The sequence below is a fragment of the Tamandua tetradactyla genome, chromosome 23 (assembly GCF_023851605.1).
Source record: "Tamandua tetradactyla isolate mTamTet1 chromosome 23, mTamTet1.pri, whole genome shotgun sequence".
Taxonomy (NCBI): domain Eukaryota; kingdom Metazoa; phylum Chordata; class Mammalia; order Pilosa; family Myrmecophagidae; genus Tamandua; species Tamandua tetradactyla.
Window position 1 is genome coordinate 35,380,228 of NC_135349.1, and position 27,021 is coordinate 35,407,248.

Consider the following 27,021-nt stretch of genomic DNA (forward strand, 5'->3'; position numbering starts at 1 on the left):
AGTGCCATATAAGAGCTGTAACAGAACCCTATCAACAGCAAAATCTTAGACAAGAGAGGGAAACCAGTCTTCAGAATCTCAATAACTTAATGGCCCAAATAACAAGCACAAAATTACAAGCCATACTAATAAACAAGAATATGGCCAGGCAAAGGAAGAAATTAAAAACAGATGTAAAAGCTGCAGCAACCACTCACATATATTCAAGCAAATCTAAACTAATTCAGAGATGAAGGAAAATGTATATTAAAGAATATTAAGAAGACACTGGGTGAACATATAAGAAGAGGTTGAAAGCCTGGAATAAAACTAACAGAAAGGCACAATAGATGAGATTAAACATATGTTAGAGGTAAACAGCAGCAGTTTTGAACAGGCAGAAGAAATAATTAGTAAGAATTAGTTCTATAAGGCAGGACATCTGAAATAAAAATGAGAAAATAATACATAAAGATAAGAATGGAAAAATTTGAGCAGCATCTCTGGGAATTGAATGATAACATGGAACTCACAAACATACATGAAATGGGTTTCCCAGAAGGAAGAGAGAAGGAAAAAGAGGCAGAAAGTATTTTCAAGGAAATAATGACAAAAATTATTCCCAAGTCTTATCAAAGACATAAAGATACAAATGCATTGGAATCCAAACAAAATAAACCCTACTAAACCCACTCTGAGACACATACTAATCAGAACGTCAACTTCCAAAGATAGAGAATTTTGAAAGCATTAAGAGAAAAGCAGTTCATTACCTACAACAGAATTGGAATTAAATTAAATGCCAACAAATTGGTAAATAAACCCACTACTGTCCCCCATCCATGAGACATGACTTCCAATGGCATAAGCCTCTGTAGCACTGTGGGACATGATAACCAGAGATGATCCTTGCCTTGTCCACATGAGTTGAGAGTTACTAAAAGTGGAGAAAGAAATGGAATAAAAAACAGTTTCAGCGGCTAAAACTTTCAAGTTTGATTGAGAAGCCATTCTGGAGGCTATCTTATGCAAGCTGTAGCCAGATATTTCATGCTACCAGAGTATGCCATAGCACAAACAACAGTATTCCTGAAAACTCTAGGGAATACCCTTATGCTCTATCTAAGTTTATGTAAAGGTTTGCTTAATAAGTTTATTTTCTCAGAAAATTAAATCCTCCAGATTGATCATAGTCAAGATAAGTCTTGAAACCCATAAGTACCAGTCACTCCAGAAAAATAACCAGATTAATTAATATATCTCTGAAATCCAGTACCCCTTTTCAGTATGAAAAAATTAAAGTGGTCCTTTCCCAGGTAGCCCTGAAGGATGAAAATAAATGAGAAGAAAGAGGTATAACTGAGAAGTTAGAATTCTGTAAATGACTGTGATTACTGACTCATTATACAGACATTTCTTTACAGAGTATAATGTTTTAGAATAACCAGAAGAAAGTACCTGAAGTTGTGGAACTGAAATCCAGTGGCTCTGATCTCTGATAATGATTGATAAGTATATTGCAAAGAAATAGTTGTCTGTGTGTGTATGAATCTATTTCAGGATGTTTTCTGTTGTTCCACTGACTCTCTTACTATAATCTGTCAATACAACACTGTCTTAGTTAGCCTACCTCAATTGTAAGTCTTAAAATTGTATAGATTGCAATACTAGTAGTTAGTAAGAGGGAGGGATAATATGTATGAGATGTTTGGGATTTTCTTTTTCCTTTTAATTTCATTTTCTGGAGTAATGGAAATGTATTAAATATGATCCTGCTGGTGAATACACACACACACACACACACACACACACACACACACACACACAAATAAAGAAATACAAGGCATCAAAATTGGAAAGGAAGAAGTCAGACTCTCAACTTTTTGCAGATGACATGATACTATATGTCAAGAACCCCGGAAAATCCACAGCAAAACTACTAGAGCTGATAAATGAGTACAGCAAAGTGGCAGGTTACAAGATCAACACTCAAAAATCTGTAGTGTTTCTATACACTAGTAATGAACAATCCGAGGGGGAAATGAAGAAAGAGATTCCATTTACAATCGCAAACAAAAGAATAAAATATTTAGGAATAAATTTAACTAAAGAGAAAAAAGCCCTATACAAAGTAAACTACAAGAAATTCTTAAAAGAAATCACAGAAGACCTAAATAAATGGAAGGGCATACTGTGTTCATGGATTGGAAGACTAAATATAGTTAAGATGTCAATTCTACCTGAATTGATTTACAGATTCAATGCAATACTGATTAAAATCCCCAAAACTTACTTTTCAGAAATAGAAAAGCCAATAACCAAATTTATCTGGAAGGGCAGTGTGCCCCGAATAGCTAAAAATATCCTGAGAAAGAAAAATGAAGCCAGAGGTCTCATGCTACCTGACTTTAAGGCGTATTATGAAGCTACAGTGGTCAAAATAGCATGGTACTGGCATAAAGATAGATATACTGACCAATGGAAAAGAACAGAATGTTCAGATATAGACCCTCTCATCTATGGACAATTGATCTTTGATAAGGTCATCAAACCAACTCACCTGGGACAGAACAATCTCTTCAATAAATGGTGCCTAGATAACTAGATATATGCAAAGAATGAAAGAGGATCCATATCTCACACTCTATACAAAAATTAACTTAAAATGGCTTAAAGACCTAAACATTAGATCTAAGACCATAAAACTGTTAGAAGAAAATGTAGGGAAATATCTTATAAATTTTATAATAGGAGGCGGTTTTACTAGACCTTGCACCCAAGGCACAAGAATTGAAGAAATAAATAAATGGGAACTCCTCAAAATTAAACACTTTTGTGCATCAAAGAATTTGTGAAGAAAGTAAAAAGATAGCCTGCACAATTGCAAACAATATTTGGGAATGATATATCAGATAAAGGTCTAGTATCCAGAATATATAAAGAGATTGTTCAACTCAACAACAAAAAGATAGAAAACCGAATTACAAAATGGGCAAAAGACTTGAACATATACTTCTCAGAAGAGGAAATACAAATGGCCAAAAGGCACATGAAAAGATGCTCAACTTCCCTGGCTATTAGGGAGATGCACATCAAAACCACAATGAGATATCATCTCATATCCACCAGAATGGCCATTATCAATAAAACGGAAAACAACAAATGCCGGAGAGGATGTGGAGAAAGAGGCACACTTATCCGCTGTTGGTAGGAATGTCAAATGCTACAACCGCTATGGAAGGCAGTTTGGCGGGTCATCAGGACACTAAGTATAGAATTGCCATATGACCCAGCAATACCATTGCTAGGTATCTATTGAGACACATGAGGGCAAGAACACAAATGGACATTTGCACACCAATATTTATAGCAGCATTATTTACAATTGCCAAGAGATGGAGAGAGCCAAAATGTCCATCAACAGACGAGTGGCTAAACAAGCTGTGGTATATACATAGGTTGGAATATTATGCAGCTGTAAGACAAAATAAAGTTATGAAGTATGTAACAACATGGGTGGACCTTTAAGACATTATGCTAAATGAGATTAGCCAGTAATGAAAGGAAAAAAACTGTATGGTCTCGCTGATATGAACTGACATTAGTGAATGAACTTAGAGAATTTCAGTTGGTAACAGACCATCAGGAGATAGAAATAGGGTAAGATATTGTGTAATTGGAGCTGAAGAAATATAGATTGTGCAACAGGACTGATTATAAAAATTCAGAAATGGATAGCATAGTACTGCCTAACTGTAATACAATAATGTTCGAACACTGAATGAAGCTGAATGTGAAAATGATAGAGGGAGTAAGGCTGTGGGCACAAATGAAATCAGAAGGAAAGATAGATGATAAAGACTGAGATGGTATAATCTAGGAATGCCTAGAATGTGTAATGATAGTAACTAAATGTACAAATTTAAAAATGTTTTTGCATGAAGAACAAAGGAATGCCAATACTGCAGGGTATTAAAAATAGATGGTAATTAATATTTTAAAAATTTAACTTACGTGTGAGACTAAAGTGAAAAATATTTATTTGGTACAAAATTTATATTTTGACTTTTGCAGTTCCTAATATAATTCATGTGGACAACTTAATTGACCACCATAAGTACATGGAACCTTGAGTAGGGCATAAGATTTTGTAGGTTTGTCCAGAGTGATGCCCTGATAAATCCCAGAGTGATTTGAACAGTGAATAAAAAATATTTGCAAAATCCCCCTGGGGGAATGGTGAATAAGGGGGAAAATTCAACTTCCCCAAGTGGAGAATTCTTGGTATTCTCACAAGCCGTGGGGACAACCAAAGCAACAGGCTGATCCCCCAATCCTGGGGTTTGTTCCTATGAAACTTAACCCTACAAAGGATAGGTTAAGCCTACTTAAAATTAGGCCTAAGAGTCACCCCCAGAGAACCTCTTTTGTTGCTCAGATGTGGCCTCTCTCCCTCAGCCAACATGACAAGCAAAGTCACTGCCCTCCCCCTCTCTACATGGGCATGACTTCCATGGGTGTGGACCTTCCTGGCAACATGGGACAGAAATCCTAGAATGAGCTGGGACTCAGTATCAAGGGATTGAGAAAACCTTCTCGACCAAAAGGGGGAAGAGTGAAATGAGACAAAATAAAGCGTCAATGGCTGAGAGATTCCAGAGTCGAGAGGTTATCATGGAGGTTATTCTTATGCATTAAATAGATAGCACCTGGGTGGGCCACGGTGGCTCAACAGGCAAGGATGCTTGCCTGCCATGCCAGAGGACCCGGGTTCGATTCCCGGTGCCTGCCCATGTGAAAAAAAAAGGAAAAAAATAGATATCACCTTTTTAGTTAAGGTGTAATCGAAAGGCTGGAGGGAACTACCTGAAAATGTAGAGCTGTGTTCCAGTAGCCATGTTCTTGAAGATGATTGTATAATGATACAGCTTTTGCAATGAGACTGTGTGATTGTGAAAACTTTGTGTCTGATGCTCCTTTTATCTACCTTATTTTTTATTTATTTATTTTTTTACATGGGCAGGCACTGGGAATCGAACCCGGGTCCTCAGGCATGGCAGGCAAGCATTCTTACTTGCTGAGCCACCGTGGCCCACCCTTATCTACCTTATTGATAGATGAGTAAAATATATGAAATAAAAATAAACAATAGGGGGAACAAATGTTAAAATAAATTTAGTAGGTTGTAATGCTAGTGATCAAGGAAGGGAGAGATAAGGGGTATGGTATGCAAGATTTTTTTTTTCTGTTGTCTTTTTATTTCTTTTTCCAAATTGATGCAAACGTTCTAAGAAATGATCATGATGATGAATATGCAATTATGTGATGATATTGTGAATTACTGATTATATATGTAGAATGCAATGATCATAGGTTAAGAATGTGTTTGTTGTTATACTTTTTAAAAATTAAAAAATTAATAAATTAAAAAAATAAAAAAGGAGACACTAGAAAAGCATAAAAAAGAATTTGAAAGAATAAATTAAAAAAAAGCAGATCTTATGAAAATGAAAGATACTGTAGATCAAATTAAAAATATACTAGAGACACACAACAGCAGATTTGAAGAAGAGGGCAGGGCAATTAAATGTGAATGTCCAAAAGAACAAATGATGAAAAAGATGGAAAAATTTGAAATGTATCTCAGGGAAATTACAGATAACATGAAGCACATAAATATAAGAATGGGTGTCCCAGAAGGAGATGAGGAGAGTAAAGGGCTAGGAAGAATATTGGAAAAGATAATTGGGGAAAATTTCTGAACTCTTATAGAAGACATAAATACGCAAATCAAAGAAGCCCAATGACGTCCAAATAGAAGAACTCCAAGTAGAGCCACCTAAAGACATATACGAATCAGATTGTCAAATGCTGAAGAGGAGAAAGTCCTGAAAGCAGCAAAAGCTATTCACCACATACAAGGGAAGTCACGTAAGACTAAATACTGACTACTCAAGGGGCACCATGGAGGTGAGAAGGCAGTGGTATCACATATTTATGATTCTGAAAGAGAAAAATAGGGAGGTGAGATTTTTTTTTTATCCAGCAAAACCGTCCTTTGAAAGTGAGGGAGAGTTTAAAATCTTCACAGAGAAAGAAATGCTGAGAGAATATGTTAGCAATAGACCTGCCCTGCAAGAAATAATAAAGGGTCAGCTGGAGAAAAAAAAGAAAAAAGGCAGGAGAGAGAGGTCTGGAGAAGGGCACAGAATTGAAGCATATTTGTAACTTAAAGGATAAAAAGAGAGGGAGGGAAAAAATAGATCTGACAAATTAAAACCAAAGGAAAAGATGGTTGGTTCAAGTACTGCCTTTATAGTAATAACTTTGAATGTGAATGGATTAAGCTCGCCAATTAAAAGATACAGATCGGCAGAATGGATTAAAAAGTATGATCCATCTATATGTTGTTTTCAAGAGACACGTCTTAGACTCAAGTATACAAATAGATTGAAAGTGAACAGATGGAAAAAAATATTCCATGCAAGCTGTAACCAAAAGAAAGCAGGGGTAGCTATTCTAATATCAGAATTTCTCTGTGGCCTATGGTTTATTTAGAAGTGTTATATTTAATTTCTAAGTACTTGGAGTTTTTCCAGATGCCTTTCAGTTATTGCTGTCTAGCTTAATTACATTATGGTTAGAGAGCACAGTTTGTATGATTTTGATTCTTTTGCATTTGTTAAGGTTTATTTTATGACCAAGGATGCCATGATTATTCTGCTGTTATGAGGTATAATATTGTATACATGTCAGTTGGGACATGCTCATTGATAGCATCATTCAGAGATCTTGCTGATTTCGTCTCTACATGATCCGTTTTTTTTGTATGCTGTTTGGTGGGTTCACATTTCATTATTTTTCCATGTTAGTATACCTTTATTACAGCACATTTATTGCATTTTTGGCTTTTTTGTTTTGCTTGTTTGTTTTTGGGGAACTGCATGGACCAGGAGTTGAAGCTGGGTCTCCCACATAGAAGGCAAGAGTTCTTCCACTGAACTACCCTTGCACCCCTCTATGTGATCTTTTTTTTTTGGTGGTGGTGGAAGGTTTTTTTTTCATTTTAACTTTTTTATTGTATAGTATAACATATATAAAGCAAAGAAAGAAAAAAGCAGTAGTTTTCAAAGCACTCTTCAACAAGTAGTTACAGGACAGATCCCAGAGCTTTTCATGGGCTACGATACAATCCTCTCAGATTTCTCCTTCTAGCTGCTTCAGAATATAGGAGGCTAGAAGGCTTAAATGTTTTTTCATCATCACAATTGATTTCTTTCCCTATTTTTTTTTGTGAAAAATAACATATATACAAAAAAGGAATAAAATTCAAAGCACAACTCCTCAATTAGTTGTAGAACATATTTCAGAGTTTGACGCGTTACAATTCCACAATTTTAGGTTTTAACTTCAAGCTGCTCTAAGATACTGGAGACTAAAAGAGATATCAATTTAATGATTCAGCATTCATATTAATTTATTAAATCCTATCTTCTCTGTATTACTTCACCATCACCTTTGGTCTTTCCATCCCTATCTTTAGGGGTGTTTGGGCTTTGGCCATTCTAATTTTTTCTTATTGGAAGGGTCTGTCACTAATATGGGTTAGGAAGATGGAGCTATCTGAAGTTCTGGAGAGGTTGGTCCTCTAGGTTTCAGGACATATCTGGAGCAGGGACCCATTTGGAGGTTGTAGATTCTACATGATCTTTTAATTACTGAAACGGGACCAATCAAATCTGTCATTCTGATTTGGCTATTTCTATTTTCAGTCCTTTCAGCTTTTGCTTCTTGTATTTTAAGGTTCTGCTGTTTGATGTCGTACGTTTAGGATTGTTATGTTTTCATAGTGAAGTTATTCTTGATGAATGTCTTTCTTAATTTCTGGTAATTGTCTTTGCTCTGCAGTCTACTTTGTCTTATATTAATATATAATTATATAATATAGCCACTCCAGTTTTTTGGGGATTAGTGGTTGCATGGTATATCTTTTCCTATCCATTAACTTAAAAAATTTTTAAATCTAGTAACATATATACAACCTAAAATTTCCTCTTTTAACCACATCCAAATATATAATTCAGTGCTGTGCTTTTAATTATGTTCACAATGTTGTGCTACCTTTTCCACCATCCATTGTACAAACTTTCTATCATCCCACATAGAAACTCTGTATCTTAAGTCCCTATTCCTTACCCTCACCCATTTCCTGCTTAATATAAGTGAGGAAATATTTCATATAAGTGAGATAATACAATATTTGTCCTTTTGTGTCTGACTGATTTCATTCAACATGATGTCTTCAAGGTTCATCCATGCTGTCATGTGTATCAGAATTTCCTTCCTGATGAATAATATTCCATTGTATGTATAACACAGTTTGATTATCCATTCATTGGTTGATGGACACTTGGGTTGCTTCCATCTGTTGGCAATTATGAATAACGCTGCTATGCACATTGGTGTGCAAATATCTGTTTGAGAGCATGCTTTCGATTCTTTTGGATATATATCCTATCCATTTATTTCTGTCTGTATATATCATCATATTTAAGGTAAATTTCTTATAGGCAGCACAATGTTGGATCCTTTTTTAAATGAAAATCCAATTTTACTATCTCTGTATTTTCATTGTTTTTTTTTAAAAACCATTTATAGTTGATGTATTTATTAACATGTTTGGATATAGGATCACAGTGTATTAAATGCTTTCTTTTTGTTTCCTCTGTTAATGCTTTCCTGCATCCCTTTGGATTGTTTTCATGTTTTTGAATGTTTCATTAATTTAACCATTGTGATTTTGATTATATCTCATTTTGTGTTTTTTAATGCTCACTGTAAGAATTACAGTATAATACCTAACTTTTACAGTTTATGTAGAGAAAATATTTTACCATGTCTAATAGAATAAGTGAACCTCACCAATACATAGTCCCTTTACTCTACCGCCTATATATTTGTCGTGTCACATATGTCACATGTTGCAACCACATATAATAAGAATATCATTAAAGTTATAATTTTACTTTTAACTCTCATATTTTTGAAGAATTTAAGAAGAAGATATTGTCTATTATTTTTATTTTTGCTTTATACATTTTGAAGCTCTGTGGTTTGATGCAGTCATTTAGGATTGCTCTACGTTCTCAGTAGAGCACGTAGGATTGATTCTATTATCATTACGTAATAACTTCTTTGCTTTGAAGTCTAGTTTATCTGATATTAATATATCTACTCCTACCTGCTTTTTTATTAATAGTTGCATGATTGAGTATCAAGGTATTTTATGAACCTTCCATTCTTCAACTTGAGTATTGGAAATTAAAATTATTTCAGACAATCACTCTTCCTTCTCCTGGTCCACACATCTAAGTAAAGCATTGAGATCACTTTTAGTCACTTCAATGATCAGCTTGAAAAGGGTGTAGAGTTAAATAGATCTACTTTGAAAATTCAGGATTTTTCCCTGAAAATTCCTGGGCATGATGTTTCTTTCTTACCCAGTATCAACCCCAGATGGGCCTGGTTTGTACATGGTCTGGGTGGAAGCCTGGCCAAAAGAAGATCTATGCTATCCAAATTTAATTCTGGCTCTGTAGGTTCTATTGAAAAAATTTTGTCCTTCCTGCACCTGACCCTTCCAGATGAAAGGTCTGGCTGTGAGGAGATGATTGGAAAAAAAGTAAAGTTACAGTCACTGGAACATGACAGACCATTTTGTGTGGTGGAGAGAGAGCAAACACTTAGGCAGCTGGGAGGGAACACCTTAGACCCTTGGAGCAATGGGGGAGAGAGATACATTAATGATCTTCCATCTTTCAGAACCACTGCTGGAGTCTTTCTCATGAAGGAAAACCCCTGGTGCAAATCTCCCAAACTGTTGCATGTGCCTTGAATTTAACTGACTATTAGGTCTTTCTTTGCTCATCAAATAGCTCTGACCACAATTTATTCTCCATTCTTTTAAACCTTACTGAGAAATCTATTGGAAACAGCAAAGACTGGCCCCAATTCCTGCACCTCTTTCACAAAACACTTGCCAACCCTATGAATGCTTTGTCCCTATCCATTCATGTAATCATTACATGGGGAAGGTAAATGCCATATGGCTGGTGGAACAGACAAAGAGGACATGCTGGATGGATTGTCCTTGGGAAGAAATTTATTTTTTTGTTTGCATGAACTGGGATCATAAGGTCTGCAAGAGAGGCAGGAGGATGTGTTTGAGGCACTGTCAATCTGTGCTTCCTGGCTGATGTCCCACTTGGGAGGCACCAACAATTGTAAATAACATTTTCTTCCTTGACGAACAAGGCACATCCTCATTATTGTATTGTATTGTATTGTATGAAGCAAATAGCCTCTGAAGAAGAGATATTGTCTCCCTCTGGACTTGAAGGAAGGTTTGCTTAATGTTCAGCATAATAAGATAAAGTCTCCTTCTAGAACAAAGGTTGGGCATGTTTGCTTATTGCTTATTATGAAAGATTTGGATTCCATAAGCTCAGGGTTCCCCTCACATAATGCAGTGCACTGAATATACAGGCATTGCCCAGCTCTACATGTGTTGCTCTGTGAGAATTGTGGGTAAGGAAACTATTACAAATTATGATACTCTTAGTTTTGTTATTGCTTTGAGTAATAAAGTTCCATTGTCTTTGACCCAGGTTTCCATGTTTTCTGCTACCATCCATGTGACTGTTAACTTGTTAATTCAAGGAAGGGTAAAATCTCAGACCTTTCACAGTGCTTGACAACAGATCACTCACCTTAATCTTCAAAGATGGTGATGAACTTTCCTATTTGGGAGAATATATATGTATATATGTACATATATGTGTACACACACACACACACACACATGCCCACACACCAAGATATACACACGTAGAAATGTCCCTTTATGTATCCAGGTGTAGGCAGCAATCAAAGAGACATAGGATCAGTGATTGGAACTGAATCTCATAGCAGCTTTATTTCCTTATCATTTTCTGCTTTATCAATATTAGCAAATGTCAAAAAGACTTGTTCCAGTGTTATCTGACTGATTGAATAGTCTTCTAAATTGAATAGCACTTTAGCTTCCTCCAAAATATTAAAAACCTTTAAAAGAAAAAAATGGAATTATTCATTGCAATCCCTCTAGATGAAACTTTTCCCATCCCATCATTCCACTACTCCTGCCAGGTTTATGTTTAGGGAAAAAAGATACAGTAGGGGGAGGTGAGAAAGTAGGAGGAAAAGACTGAAAAGACAGGGGAGGCAGTTTTCAATCCTCATTCTCTTAATTGGCATGGAATGATAATAGACTAGTGAGGCAAAAGTCTCAAACAATTAAATTTAGGGGCCTTTAAAAAGTAACCCACCCTTGAGGGATGGGAGAAAAAATACGGAACTATTAAGTTTTACCACTGGGGAAACCCCTGATACTGTCTCAAATATTAGGGACTCCCAAGTCAATATGTCATACCCTTGATCTGGAGGCTTGCTTTTGTAAAGCTTATTCCTGTAGCAGAGTGCTAAGCCTCCAGAGCACCTGTTTTGTTGCTCAGATATGGCCTCTCTCAATCTCTAAGCCCAACACTGCAAGGAAAACCATTACTCTTCCTTCTACGTGGGACATGACATTCAAGGGTGGACGTCTCCTTGGCAACATGGGACTTGGCTCCCAGGGATGAGCCTGACCCTGGCACTATGGGATTGACAGTGCCTTCCTGATCAAAGGAGGAAAAAGGAATGTAACGAAATAAGGCTAAGAGTTCAAACAGAATCGCGAGGCTATTCTGGAGGCTACTCTTATACAAGCTTCAGCTAGATATTGCTAATTAGCATGGTTTGCCAAACCTCAACCAAAACCATTCCTGTTTACCCTAAAGAACACTTAGGGCTCTATCTGAGATTCTACAAAAGTTTCACATACTAAGATTCCTTTCCAGAAACCTATGACCTCCAGTTCAGTTCCTAGGCCAGATAAGTCCTGAAATGCAGAGAGGACAGCCTCTCCAGAACATCAACTAGTTCCATGCCCTTACCCCATATTAACAACATCACTTTCCAACATGAAAAAGTAAGAATGGGCAGAGCTGAAATACCCCTAAAGATTGTGAGAAGGATCAAAAGGAGAAGGAGAAGTTATAACAGAGAAGATAGGATTTAACAAGTGAGTATGGCTGCTGAATCATTATATTGCTATTTCTTTCAGTCTCCAGTGTCTTGGAGCAGCCAGAAGGAAAAACCTAAAATTATGGAACAGTAACCCATACCAATCTCTGAAATCTATTCTATAACTACTTGTTACACTGTACTTTGATGTTATTGCTTTTTTTGTATATATGTTCTATTTCACAATAAAAATGTTTTTTTTAAAGAAAAGTAACCCAAAGGTTCTGCTACTCCTCCAATGTCAGAATTCTATTCCATGTACTTGCATTACAATGTTTCCTATCAGTCCTCTACTAACTATAATGTTGTAAGGGTATGATTTTTACAATTACCTTTCCCCAGCTAATTTCCTTGCTGGGAATGTAGTAGTCAATAATCCCTTCATGTTCCTGGTTAATGATGTTACCTAAGAAAAGAAAGATGTGGCAGGTAAGTTATATGGAGCGTGGCCCCGTACTTTTGACAGAGTTTGAAAAAATTTCTAAGTAATTCCTATTCCAATTATCCAAACTAAAGGAAGAGAGAATACATGTAGTTAATGCAGAAGATAATGTAATCCAAAAGCCCATTCTCTTTGGTATACATTAGCTTGTTAACTATTTCACTGATTTACTTCTGGCTGAAACATGGTGTTATTGCCTACAGTTTGTAAAAACCGCAGAGGATAGACTAACTAGTTTTTTTTTTTTTTTTTAAATTTATTTTTTTTATTAATTAAAAAAAGAATTAACAAAACAATTAGAAATCATTCCATTCTACATGTACAATCAGTAATTCTTAATAACATCACATAGTTGCATATTCAACATTTCTTAGTACATTTGCATCGATTTAGAAAAAGAAATAAAAAGACAACAGAATAAGAATTAAAATAATAATAGAAAGAAAAAGAAAAAAAAAACAAACCTGTACCTCACATGCAGCTTCATTCAGTGTTTTAACATAATTGCATTACAATTGGGTAGTATTGTGCTGTCCATTTCTGAGTTTTTTTTTTTTTTAAATTTTTTTATTAATCAAAAAAAAGAAAAGAAATTAACATAACATTTAGAAATCATTCCATTCTACAAATGCACTCAGTAATTCTTAGTATCATCACATAGATGTATGATCATCATTTCTTAGTACATTTGCATCGATTTAGGAAAAGAACTAGCAAAACAGCAGAAAAAGATATAGAATGTTAATATAGAGAAGAGAATTAAAATAATAATACTAATAATATATATATATAAAGGAAAAAGAAAAAAAACAAAAACAAAAGATACAAACACACAAACAAACAAACAAAAAACCATATTTCAGGTGCAGCTTCATTCAGTGTTCCAACATAGTTACATTACACTTAGGTATTATTGTGCTGTCCATTTTTGAGTTTTTGTATCTAGTCCTGTTGCACAGTCTGTATCCCTTCAGCTCCAATTACCCATTATCTTACCCTGTTTCTAACTCCTGCTGGTCTCTGTTACCAATGATATATTCCAAGCTGATTCTCAAATGTCGGTTCACATCAGTGGGACCTTACAGTATTTGTCCTTTAGTTTTGGGCTAGACTCACTCAGCATAATGTTCTCTAGGTCCATCCATGTTATTACATGCTTCATAAGTTTAGTCTGTCTTAAAGCTGCATAATATTCCATCGTAGGTATACGCCACAGTTTGTTTAGCCACTCGTCTGTTGATGAACATTTTGGCTGTTTCCATCTCTTTGCAATTGTAGATAATGCTGCTATAAACACTGGTGTGCAAATGTCCGTCTGTGTCTTTGCCCTTAAGTCCCTTGAGTAGATACCTAGCAGTGGTATTGCTGGGTCGTAATCCATTCTGCCATTCTATGTCTTTTGATTGGGAAATTCAGTCCATTAACTTTTAGTATTATTACTGTTTGGATAATATTTTCCTCTACCATTTTGCCTTTTGTATTATATATATCATATCTGATTTTCCTTCTTTCTACACTTTACTCCATACCTCTCTCTTCTGTCTTTTCGTATCTGACTCTAGTGCTCCCTTTAGTATTTCTTGCAGAGCTGGTCTCTTGGTCACAAATTCTCTCAGTGACTTTTTGTCTATAAATGTTTTAATTTCTCCTTCATTTTTGAAGGACAATTTTGCTGGATATAGGAGTCTTGGTTGGCAGTTTTTCTCTTTTAGTAATTTAAATATATCATCCCACTGTCTTCTAGCTTCCATGGTTTCTGCTGAGAAATCTACACATCGTCTTATTGGGTTTCCCTTGTATGTGACAGATTGTTTTTCTCTTGCTGCTTTCAAGATCCTCTCTTTCTCTTTGACCTCTGACATTCTAACTAGTAAGTGTCTTGGAGAACGCCTATTTGGGTCTATTCTCTTTGGGGTGCGCTGCACTTCTTGGATCTGTAAATTTAGGTCTTTCATAAGAGTTGGGAAATTTTCAGTGATAATTTCTTCCATTAGTTTTTCTCCTCCTTTTCCCTTCTCTTTTCCTTCTGGGACACCCACAACACGTATATTTGTGCGCTTCATATTGTCATTCAGTTCCCTGATCCCCTGCTCAAGTTTTTCCATTCTTTTCCCTATAGTTTCTGTTTGTTTTTGGAATTCAGATGTTCCATCCTCCATTTCACTAATTGTAGCTTCTGTCTCTTTAGATCTACCATTGTAGGTATCCATTGTTTTTTCCATTTTTTCTTCTTTGTCCTTCACTCCCATAAGTTCTGTGATTTGTTTTTTCAGATTTTCTATTTCTTCTTTTTGTTCAGCCCATGTCTTCTTCATGTCCTCCCTCAATTTATTGATTTGGTTTTTGAAGAATTTTTCCATTTCTGTTCGTATATTCAGCATTAGTTGTCTCAGCTCCTGTATCTCATTTGAACTATTGGTTTGTTCCTTTGACTGGGCCATATCTTCAATTTTCCAAGCGTCATCCATTATTTTCTGCTGGTGTCTGGGCATTTGATCAGATTTCCCTGGGTGTGGGACCCAGCTGGTTGAAAGGTTTTTCTGTGAAATCTTTGGGCTCTGTTTTTCTTTTCCTGCCCAGTAGGTGGCGCTCGTGGCGCTCGTCTGTCTGCAAGGCAGTCGCCCGGGAAACCGCGCGTGGAGGTGGGGGTCACTGGCCGCCGCGGCTTGGGAGAGTGCCGGTCCTAATTGCCCAGCTGGCCCGAAACGCCAAGCGTGACAGGAGGGCCCCGCTATCCAACGTTCCCAGTCAGACCGGGGAGCCACGTGCGTGGAGGGGACCCTAGTCGCCAGCCGCCCCGGCCGGGAAAATGCGCACCCCTCGGGTAGCTCACCGCAGCAGATTCTCCCTGCCCATTCAGCTGTTCCAGAATGGGGTATGCTGTCTTTTTGGTCTCTGTCGTGACTCCGGGAGCTGTTTCGTATTGTTTCTGTTTCTTTAGTTGCTTTTCTGGAGGAGGAACTAAGACCCGCGCATCTTACTAAGCCGCCATCTTCTCCGGAAGTCGACTAACTAGTTTTAGGCATACAAAAACTGATAGTGTAGATGCTCACTTTGCAAAACCTGAGCCTTATATGAATCCTAATTTTATATAGACTCTATTCCTAAACATAGTCTCTAGACTATGCTCAAACAATTTGGGTGTGGTTTCTTCTACCAGTGTGTGTGTGTGTGTGTGTGTGTAGGGGAGAGCAGTCTACTATTCTCAGAACTAGGCAAACTTCATCCTAAATGAAAGAGAAAATCCATGTATATAAAGCACAAATGCCAGACAAATATTTTCTTATTCCCTTTACAGTGTTCACTGGAGGAATGAGATATTATAGCTTCTGAAACTATCATAGCCATTCCTAATCGATAGGATGCATTTGTATTTATTGTTAGACACTTGGAGATTGTAAATGGAATTAGTTATTAAAATATTTTAAATAAATTGTTAATATTAGTAAGTGATTTTTTAATATAATGAGTCCATACTCAACCTCCATGAGGCTTATATATATATATATATATATATATATATATATATATATATATATATATATATATATTTTTTTTTTTTTTTTTGGCATGAGCAGGCTCTGGGAATTGAACCCGGGTCTCTGACATGGCAGGCGAGAATTCTGCCATTAAGCCACCATTGCACCATCCCACGATTATATATATATATATATATTTTTTAATTTTTTTATTAATCAAAATAAAGAAAAGAAATTAACACAACATTTAGAAATCATTCCATTCTACAAATGCACTCAGTAATTCTTAGTATCATCACATAGATGTATGATCATCATTTCTTAGTACATTTGCATCGATTTAGGAAAAGAACTAGCAAAACCGCAGAAAAAGATATAGAATGTTAATATAGAGAAGAGAATTAAAATAATAATACTAATAATATATATATATAAAGGAAAAAGAAAAAAAACAAAAACAAAAGATACAAACACACAAACAAACAAACAAAAAACCATATTTCAGGTGCAGCTTCATTCAGTGTTCCAACATAGTTACATTACACTTAGGTATTATTGTGCTGTCCATTTTTGAGTTTTTGTATCTAGTCCTGTTGCACAGTCTGTATCCCTTCAGCTCCAATTACCCATTATCTTACCCTGTTTCTAACTCCTGCTGGTCTCTGTTACCAATGATATATTCCAAGCTGATTCTCAAATGTCGGTTCACATCAGTGGGACCTTACAGTATTTGTCCTTTAGTTTTGGGCTAGACTCACTCAGCATAATGTTCTCTAGGTCCATCCATGTTATTACATGCTTCATAAGTTTAGTCTGTCTTAAAGCTGCATAATATTCCATCGTAGGTATACGCCACAGTTTGTTTAGCCACTCGTCTGTTGATGAACATTTTGGCTGTTTCCATCTCTTTGCAATTGTAGATAATGCTGCTATAAACACTGGTGTGCAAATGTCCGTCTGTGTCTTTGCCCTTAAGTCCCTTGAGTAGATACCTAGCAGTGGTATTGCTGGGTCGTAATCCATTCTGCCATTCTATGTCTTTTGATTGGGAAATTCAGTCCATTAACTTTTAGTATTATTACTGTTTGGATAATATTTTCCTCTACCATTTTGCCTTTTGTATTATATATATCATATCTGATTTTCCTTCTTTCTACACTTTACTCCATACCTCTCTCTTCTGTCTTTTCGTATCTGACTCTAGTGCTCCCTTTAGTATTTCTTGCAGAGCTGGTCTCTTGGTCACAAATTCTCTCAGTGACTTTTTGTCTATAAATGTTTTAATTTCTCCTTCATTTTTGAAGGACAATTTTGCTGGATATAGGAGTCTTGGTTGGCAGTTTTTCTCTTTTAGTAATTTAAATATATCATCCCACTGTCTTCTAGCTTCCATGGTTTCTGCTGAGAAATCTACACATCGTCTTATTGGGTTTCCCTTGTATGTGACAGATTGTTTTTCTCTTGCTGCTTTCAAGATCCTCTCTTTCTCTTTGACCTCTGACATTCTAACTAGTAAGTGTCTTGGAGAACGCCTATTTGGGTCTATTCTCTTTGGGGTGCGCTGCACTTCTTGGATCTGTAAATTTAGGTCTTTCATAAGAGTTGGGAAATTTTCAGTGATAATTTCTTCCATTAGTTTTTCTCCTCCTTTTCCCTTCTCTTTTCCTTCTGGGACACCCACAACACGTATATTTGTGCGCTTCATATTGTCATTCAGTTCCCTGATCCCCTGCTCAAGTTTTTCCATTCTTTTCCCTATAGTTTCTGTTTGTTTTTGGAATTCAGATGTTCCATCCTCCATTTCACTAATTGTAGCTTCTGTCTCTTTAGATCTACCATTGTAGGTATCCATTGTTTTTTCCATTTTTTCTTCTTTGTCCTTCACTCCCATAAGTTCTGTGATTTGTTTTTTCAGATTTTCTATTTCTTCTTTTTGTTCAGCCCATGTCTTCTTCATGTCCTCCCTCAATTTATTGATTTGGTTTTTGAAGAATTTTTCCATTTCTGTTCGTATATTCAGCATTAGTTGTCTCAGCTCCTGTATCTCATTTGAACTATTGGTTTGTTCCTTTGACTGGGCCATATCTTCAATTTTCCAAGCGTCATCCATTATTTTCTGCTGGTGTCTGGGCATTTGATCAGATTTCCCTGGGTGTGGGACCCAGCTGGTTGAAAGGTTTTTCTGTGAAATCTTTGGGCTCTGTTTTTCTTTTCCTGCCCAGTAGGTGGCGCTCGTGGCGCTCGTCTGTCTGCAAGGCAGTCGCCCGGGAAACCGCGCGTGGAGGTGGGGGTCACTGGCCGCCGCGGCTTGGGAGAGTGCCGGTCCTAATTGCCCAGCTGGCCCGAAACGCCAAGCGTGACAGGAGGGCCCCGCTATCCAACGTTCCCAGTCAGACCGGGGAGCCACGTGCGTGGAGGGGACCCTAGTCGCCAGCCGCCCCGGCCGGGAAAATGCGCACCCCTCGGGTAGCTCACCGCAGCAGATTCTCCCTGCCCATTCAGCTGTTCCAGAATGGGGTATGCTGTCTTTTTGGTCTCTGTCGTGACTCCGGGAGCTGTTTCGTATTGTTTCTGTTTCTTTAGTTGCTTTTCTGGAGGAGGAACTAAGACCCGCGCATCTTACTAAGCCGCCATCTTCTCCGGAAGTCGACTAACTAGTTTTAGGCATACAAAAACTGATAGTGTAGATGCTCACTTTGCAAAACCTGAGCCTTATATGAATCCTAATTTTATATAGACTCTATTCCTAAACATAGTCTCTAGACTATGCTCAAACAATTTGGGTGTGGTTTCTTCTACCAGTGTGTGTGTGTGTGTGTGTGTGTAGGGGAGAGCAGTCTACTATTCTCAGAACTAGGCAAACTTCATCCTAAATGAAAGAGAAAATCCATGTATATAAAGCACAAATGCCAGACAAATATTTTCTTATTCCCTTTACAGTGTTCACTGGAGGAATGAGATATTATAGCTTCTGAAACTATCATAGCCATTCCTAATCGATAGGATGCATTTGTATTTATTGTTAGACACTTGGAGATTGTAAATGGAATTAGTTATTAAAATATTTTAAATAAATTGTTAATATTAGTAAGTGATTTTTTAATATAATGAGTCCATACTCAACCTCCATGAGGCTTATATATATATATATATATATATATATATATATATATATATATATATATATATATATTTTTTTTTTTTTTTTTTTTGGCATGAGCAGGCTCTGGGAATTGAACCCGGGTCTCTGACATGGCAGGCGAGAATTCTGCCATTAAGCCACCATTGCACCATCCCACGATTATATATATATATATATATTTTTTAATTTTTTTATTAATCAAAATAAAGAAAAGAAATTAACACAACATTTAGAAATCATTCCATTCTACAAATGCACTCAGTAATTCTTAGTATCATCACATAGATGTATGATCATCATTTCTTAGTACATTTGCATCGATTTAGGAAAAGAACTAGCAAAACAGCAGAAAAAGATATAGAATGTTAATATAGAGAAGAGAATTAAAATAATAATACTAATAATATATATATATAAAGGAAAAAGAAAAAAAACAAAAACAAAAGATACAAACACACAAACAAACAAACAAAAAACCATATTTCAGGTGCAGCTTCATTCAGTGTTCCAACATAGTTACATTACACTTAGGTATTATTGTGCTGTCCATTTTTGAGTTTTTGTATCTAGTCCTGTTGCACAGTCTGTATCCCTTCAGCTCCAATTACCCATTATCTTACCCTGTTTCTAACTCCTGCTGGTCTCTGTTACCAATGATATATTCCAAGCTGATTCTCAAATGTCGGTTCACATCAGTGGGACCTTACAGTATTTGTCCTTTAGTTTTGGGCTAGACTCACTCAGCATAATGTTCTCTAGGTCCATCCATGTTATTACATGCTTCATAAGTTTAGTCTGTCTTAAAGCTGCATAATATTCCATCGTAGGTATACGCCACAGTTTGTTTAGCCACTCGTCTGTTGATGAACATTTTGGCTGTTTCCATCTCTTTGCAATTGTAGATAATGCTGCTATAAACACTGGTGTGCAAATGTCCGTCTGTGTCTTTGCCCTTAAGTCCCTTGAGTAGATACCTAGCAGTGGTATTGCTGGGTCGTAATCCATTCTGCCATTCTATGTCTTTTGATTGGGAAATTCAGTCCATTAACTTTTAGTATTATTACTGTTTGGATAATATTTTCCTCTACCATTTTGCCTTTTGTATTATATATATCATATCTGATTTTCCTTCTTTCTACACTTTACTCCATACCTCTCTCTTCTGTCTTTTCGTATCTGACTCTAGTGCTCCCTTTAGTATTTCTTGCAGAGCTGGTCTCTTGGTCACAAATTCTCTCAGTGACTTTTTGTCTATAAATGTTTTAATTTCTCCTTCATTTTTGAAGGACAATTTTGCTGGATATAGGAGTCTTGGTTGGCAGTTTTTCTCTTTTAGTAATTTAAATATATCATCCCACTGTCTTCTAGCTTCCATGGTTTCTGCTGAGAAATCTACACATCGTCTTATTGGGTTTCCCTTGTATGTGACAGATTGTTTTTCTCTTGCTGCTTTCAAGATCCTCTCTTTCTCTTTGACCTCTGACATTCTAACTAGTAAGTGTCTTGGAGAACGCCTATTTGGGTCTATTCTCTTTGGGGTGCGCTGCACTTCTTGGATCTGTAAATTTAGGTCTTTCATAAGAGTTGGGAAATTTTCAGTGATAATTTCTTCCATTAGTTTTTCTCCTCCTTTTCCCTTCTCTTTTCCTTCTGGGACACCCACAACACGTATATTTGTGCGCTTCATATTGTCATTCAGTTCCCTGATCCCCTGCTCAAGTTTTTCCATTCTTTTCCCTATAGTTTCTGTTTGTTTTTGGAATTCAGATGTTCCATCCTCCATTTCACTAATTGTAGCTTCTGTCTCTTTAGATCTACCATTGTAGGTATCCATTGTTTTTTCCATTTTTTCTTCTTTGTCCTTCACTCCCATAAGTTCTGTGCTTTGTTTTTTCAGATTTTCTATTCCTTCTTTTTGTTCAGCCCATGTCTTCTTCATGTCCTCCCTCAATTTATTGATTTGGTTTTTGAAGAGTTTTTCCATTTCTGTTCGTATATTCAGCATTAGTTGTCTCAGCTCCTGTATCTCATTTGAACTATTGGTTTGTTCCTTTGACTGGGCCATATCTTCAATTTTCCGAGTGTCATCCATTATTTTCTGCTGGTGTCTGGGCATTTGATCAGATTTCCCTGGGTGTGGGACCCAGCTGGTTGAAAGGTTTTTCTGTGAAATCTCTGGGCTCTGTTTTCTTTTCCTGCCCAGTAGGTGGCGCTCGTGGCGCCCGTCTGTCTGCACGGCAGTCGGCCCGGGAAACCGCGCATGGAGGCCGGGGCCGCTGGCTGCCGCGGCTTGGGAGAGTGCCGGTCCTAATTGCCCAGCTGGCCCGAAACGCCAAGTGTGACAGGAGGGCCCCGCTATCCAACGTTCCCAGTCAGACCGGGGAGCCACGTGCGTGGAGGGGACCCCAGTCGCCAGCCGCCCCGGCTGGGAAAACGCGCGCCTGTCGGGTATCTCACTGCAGCAGATTCTCCCTGCCCGTTCAGCTGTTCCAGAATGGGGTACGCTGTCTTTTTGGTCTCTGTCGTGACTCCGGGAGCTGTTTCGTATTGTTTCTGTTTCTTTAGTTGCTTTTCTGGAGGAGGAACTAAGACCCGCGCGTCTTACTAAGCTGCCATCTTCTCCAGAAGTCCCACGATTATATTTTTGTAAAACTTTTTCTATTGTGAAATATGTCAAATGCATAAAAACTGGAACATAAATATACAGTTTGGCAAATTATAATAAAGTTGCTGGTGCTTGAAACCTTTCTGTAGACTCTAGCAGTTTAGACATTAAAAATGACCACCACTGTTCCCATCATACCTGAAATCATAGCAGTGACTGACACAGTCCCTTAGTACCAGGCAGTATGCTGCCTTGAGCATTGCTACTATGGGTTGCAAAACAGTTTTCTAATTCTATCATTTCTTTAGAATTAAAAGTATATAATGTATTAACTCAAAATTTTCTATATGCAAAGAACTTTCTCTCATTCATTGTATTCAGTTACTCTAAAATTAAGGATAAGTGATTGATACCATCTCTTTATTCACTAGTTTTCAGAATCATAAGGTCTCCAGAGCCCCAATAATCCCCAAAGGTGACTTTTTTTAAAGACTTTTTAATTGTATAACATATAAACAAAGCAGAGAAAGAAAAAGCAATAGTCTTCAAAGCACTCTTTAACAAGTAGTTACAGGACAAATCCCAGAGTTTTTCATGGGTTGCTATACGATCCTCTAGGATTTTTCCTTCTTGCTGCTTCAGAATATAGGAGGCCAGAAGGCTTAAATATTTTTTTTTTATCATCACAATCGACTTTCTTTCTTTTCTTTTGTGAAAAATAACATATATACATAAAAAAGCAATAAATTTCAAAGCACAGCACCTCAATTAGTTGTAGAACATATTTCAGAGTTTGACATGGGTTACGATTCCATAATTTTAAGTTTTCACTTCTAGCTGCTCTAAAATACTGGAGACATTCATTCACATCATTGCTTGTTCATGACTTCATCCATTTTTTGTAGCAGCACATTTGTTCATAAGTATATACCATCGTTTGCCAATCTACTTCTCAGTCAGTGCCTCCTTCAACCACCTGCATTCATCAGGGATCATGCATAGTGTCCAAAGTCCATTAACACTCTCAATTTTGGATAATTTCATTGTTCCCAAGAGAAGGAAAACCAATAAACACACCTTCACCAAATAGGAAATCTAAACCTCTTAACTCATGTCTCTCCCCCCATTATTTACCTCTGCTGTTGCTGTGGTAGTGCTGATGCTTTCCTTTTAAACATAGCTCATAGCATGAAATAGCAGTTTTCCCCCGCACCCTGGACTTAAACACTCTTTGTACACAAATCTTAACTTTGAAGGACTTCTTGCAAGGACAAATTTATATTACTAGTGATAATCAGTGGGACACATAGGTCTACACAGCCCTTTTCAATCTTGTTCATCTTCAGTATGGTAATATTACTTATAGACCCACTAGAGAATCACCTTCACTTCTATCTATTCCTTTACATTAGAGTTCAATCTCATTAGCTAACAGTTCACCCATCTCTAGCTTCTATGTTTCTCTAAATCCCCTGTATTCTGTATTATAGGCCTCTGATTTTACCTTTACCATGGTCATTAAAGTGGCATCACACAGTATCTATCCTTTTGTTTTTGGCTTATTTCACTCAGAATTATGTCCTCAAGGCATCCATCTTGTCATGTGCTTCAGGACATCATTTCATCTACTGCTGCATAATATTCCATAGTATGCATATACCACATTTTGTTAATCTACTCATCCGTTGATGGACATATGGTTTGTTTCCATCTTTTGATGATTGTGAATAATGCTGCTATGAATATCAGTGTGCATGTCTGTTCGTGTCATTGCTTTCAGCTCTTCTGGGTATATACCAAGTAGTGCTATTGCTGGCTCATGGGGCAACTCGATATTTAGTTTCCTAAGGAGCCACTAAACAGTCTTTCATAGTGGCTGCACCACTATACATTTCCACCAGCAGTACATAAATGTCCCAGTTTCTCCACATCCTCTCCAGCATTTATAGTTTCCTGTTTGTTTAACAGCAGCCATTCTTATAGGTGTGAAGTGGTATCTCATTGTAGTCTTGATCTGCATTTTCCTTATAGCCAATGAAAATGAACACCGCTTCAGGTGCTCTTGATCTATCTGTATTTGCTTTTCAGAAAACTGCCTATTCATATCTTTAGACCATTTTATAATTGGGTTGTTTGTTCTTTTATTGTTGAGTTGTATGATTTTATTGTATATACAGGATATCAAACCTTTGTCCAATATGTGATTCCAAATATTTTCTTCATTGAGTTGGCTGCCTCTTCACCTTTTTGACAAAGTCTTTTGAGATGCAGAAACATTTGATCTGAGGAGTTCCCATCTATCTATTTTTCTTTTGTTGCTTGTGCTTTGGGTGTAAAATTTAGGAAGCTACTTCCTATTACTAGTTATTGAAGATGTTTCCTGACATTTTATTCTAGAAGCTTTATGATTCTGTTTTTATATTTAAGTGTTTGATCCATTTTGAGTTAATTTTTGTATAGGGTGTAAGATAGGGGTCCTCACTCATTCTTTTGGCTATTGATATCCAGTTCTTCCCTGCCCATTTATTGAAAAGACTATTTTGTCCCAGTTCAGAGGATTTGGGGGCCTTGTCAAAAATCAATTGACCATAGATTTGGTGGTCTATTTCTGTACTCTCAATTCAATTCCATGGTCAATGCTTCTATCTTTGCGCCCCTACCATGCTGTTTTTCTTTCTTTCTTTTTCATTTTTTAAAAATATAACAGCATACAAACATGAATATTCTTACCATATGATCATTCCATTCTTGGTATATAATCAATAACTCACAATATCATTACATAGTTATATTCATCACCACGATCACCTCTCAGAACATCTGCATCAATCCAGAAAAAGAAATAAAAAGAAACAGCAAAAAACTTCATACATACCATACCCCCTAACACTCCCCCTCACTGGTCACCAGCATTTCAATCTACTAAATTTATTTTTAATATTTTTTCCCTCGTTATTTATTTATTTTTAATCCATAGGTTTCACTCATCTGTTGATAACGTAGATAAAAGGAGCATCAGACACAAGGTTTTCACAATCACACAGTTACACTGTGAAAGCTATATCATTATACAATCTCTTCAAGAAACATGGCTGCTGGAACACAACTCTACATTTTCAGGCACGTCCCTCCAGCCTCTCCATTACACCTTAACTGAAAAGGTGATATCTATTTAATGCATAAGAATAACCTTCAGGATAACCTCTCGACTCTGTTTGGAATCTCTCAGCCATTAACACTTTATTTTGCCTCATTTTGCTCTTCCCCCTTTTGGTTGAGAAGGTTTTCTCAATCCCTTGATACTGAGTCCCAGCTCATTCTAGGATTTCTATCCCACATTGCCAGGAAGGTCCACACCCCTGGAAGTCATGCCTCACCTAGTGAAGGGGAGGGCAGTGAGTTTGCCTGTCATGTTGGCTGAGAGATAGAGGCCACATCTGAGCAACAAAAGAGGTTCTCTGGGGGGTGACTCTTGGGCATAATTTTAAGTAGGCTTAGCCTGTCCTTTGTGGGGTTAAGTTTCATATGAACAAACCCCAAGAATGAGGGCTCAGCCTATTGCTTTGGTTGTCCCCACGGCTTGTGAGAATATCAAGAATTCTCCACTTTGGGGACATTGAATTTTCCCCCTTTCTCACCATATCCCCAAGGGGACTTTGCTAAAACTTTTTTATTCATTGTCCAAATCACTCTGGAATTTATTGGGGCATCACTCTGGACAAACCTACAAAACCTCATGCCCTACTCAAGTTTCCATGTACTTATGGTGGTCAATTAAGCTGTCCACATAAGTTATATTGGGAAATGCACAAGTCAAAATATAAGTTTTTACCAAATAAACATTTTTTGCTTTCAACACACTGCAATCTTGACATTCCTTTGTTCTTCCTCATGCAAAAACATTTTTAAATTTGTACGTTTAGTCACTATCGTTATATACTCCAGGCATTCCTAGATTATACCACCTCAGTCTTTATCGTCTTTCCTTCTTATTTCATTTATTGCCCTCAGCCTTCCTCCCTCTATCATTCTCACATTCAGCTTCATTCAGTGTTCTAAAATTACTGTATTACAGTTAAGAAGTATTGCACTATTCATTTCTGATTTTTTAAAATCAGTCCTGTTACACAAACTGTATCCCTTCAGCTCCAATTACCCAGTATCTACCCTATTTCTATCTCCTGATGGTCTCTGTTACCAACTGAAATTCTCCAAGTTCATTCACTACTATTAGTTCATTTCAGTGGGACCATACAGTATTTGTCCTTTTGTTTTTGGCTAATTTCACTCAGCATAACGTCCTTAAGGTCCATCCATGTTGTTACATATGTCATAACTTTATTCTGTCTTACAGCCGCATAATATTCCAACCTATGTATATACCACAGCTTGTTAAGCACTCGTCTGTTGATGGACATTTTGGCTGTTTCCATCTCTCGGCAATTGTAAATAATGCTGCTATAAACATTGGTGTGCAAATGTCCGTTTGTGTCTTTGCCCTTATGTCCTTTGAGTAGATACCTAGCAATGGTATTGCCAGGTCATATGGTAATTCTATACTTAGCTTCCTGAGGAACCACCAAACTGCCTTTCACAGTGGCTGTACCATTTGACATCCCCACCAACAGTAGATAAGTGTGCTTCTTACTCTACATCCTCTCCAGCATTTTTTGTTTTCTGTATTTTTTAAAGATTGATTTATTATTAATTAAAAAATTTAACAAACTAAAACATTAACATATATAATCAGTAATTCACAATATCATCACTTAGTTGCATGGTCATCATTTCTTAGAACATTTGCATCAATTCAGAAAAAGAAATAAAAAGACAACAGAAAGAGAAATAAAATGAAAACAGAATAAAAAGATTAAACATACCATACCCTTTACTCCTTGCTTTCATTGATCACTAGCATTTAAAACTAAATTTATTTTAACATTTGTTCCCCCTATTCCTTATTTTTATTCCATATGTTCTACTCATCTGTTGACAAGGTAGATAAAAGGAGCCTCAGACACAAGGTTTTCACAATCATACAGTCACATTGTGAAGGCTATATCATTGTTCAATCTTCATCAAGAAACATGGCTACTGGAAGCTCTATATTTTCCGGCAGATCCCTCCAGCCTCTCCATTACATCTTGAATAACAAGGTGATATCTACTTAATGCGTAAGAATAACATTCAGGATAACCTCTCAACTCTGTTT

The 27,021-nt window shown here is 36.8% G+C and overlaps 1 protein-coding gene across 7 annotated transcripts in view; it reads right to left on the reverse strand.

The window, feature by feature from the left end:
* Window positions 1-10,913: 10,913 nt before the first annotated feature.
* The window catches only part of LOC143667399 (phospholipid-transporting ATPase ABCA3-like), a 324,917-nt gene continuing 308,809 nt past the window's right edge, over window positions 10,914-27,021 (reverse strand). For all 7 annotated transcript variants that reach the window (XM_077141587.1, XM_077141586.1, XM_077141582.1 and 4 more), the window contains 2 exons: window positions 12,474-12,547; window positions 10,914-11,082 (listed from right to left, as the gene is read on the reverse strand). In XM_077141587.1, the coding sequence (XP_076997702.1) occupies window positions 10,942-11,082; window positions 12,474-12,547 (215 nt within the window). In that variant the 3' untranslated portion in view covers window positions 10,914-10,941. The remainder of the gene's footprint in view (window positions 11,083-12,473; window positions 12,548-27,021) is intronic.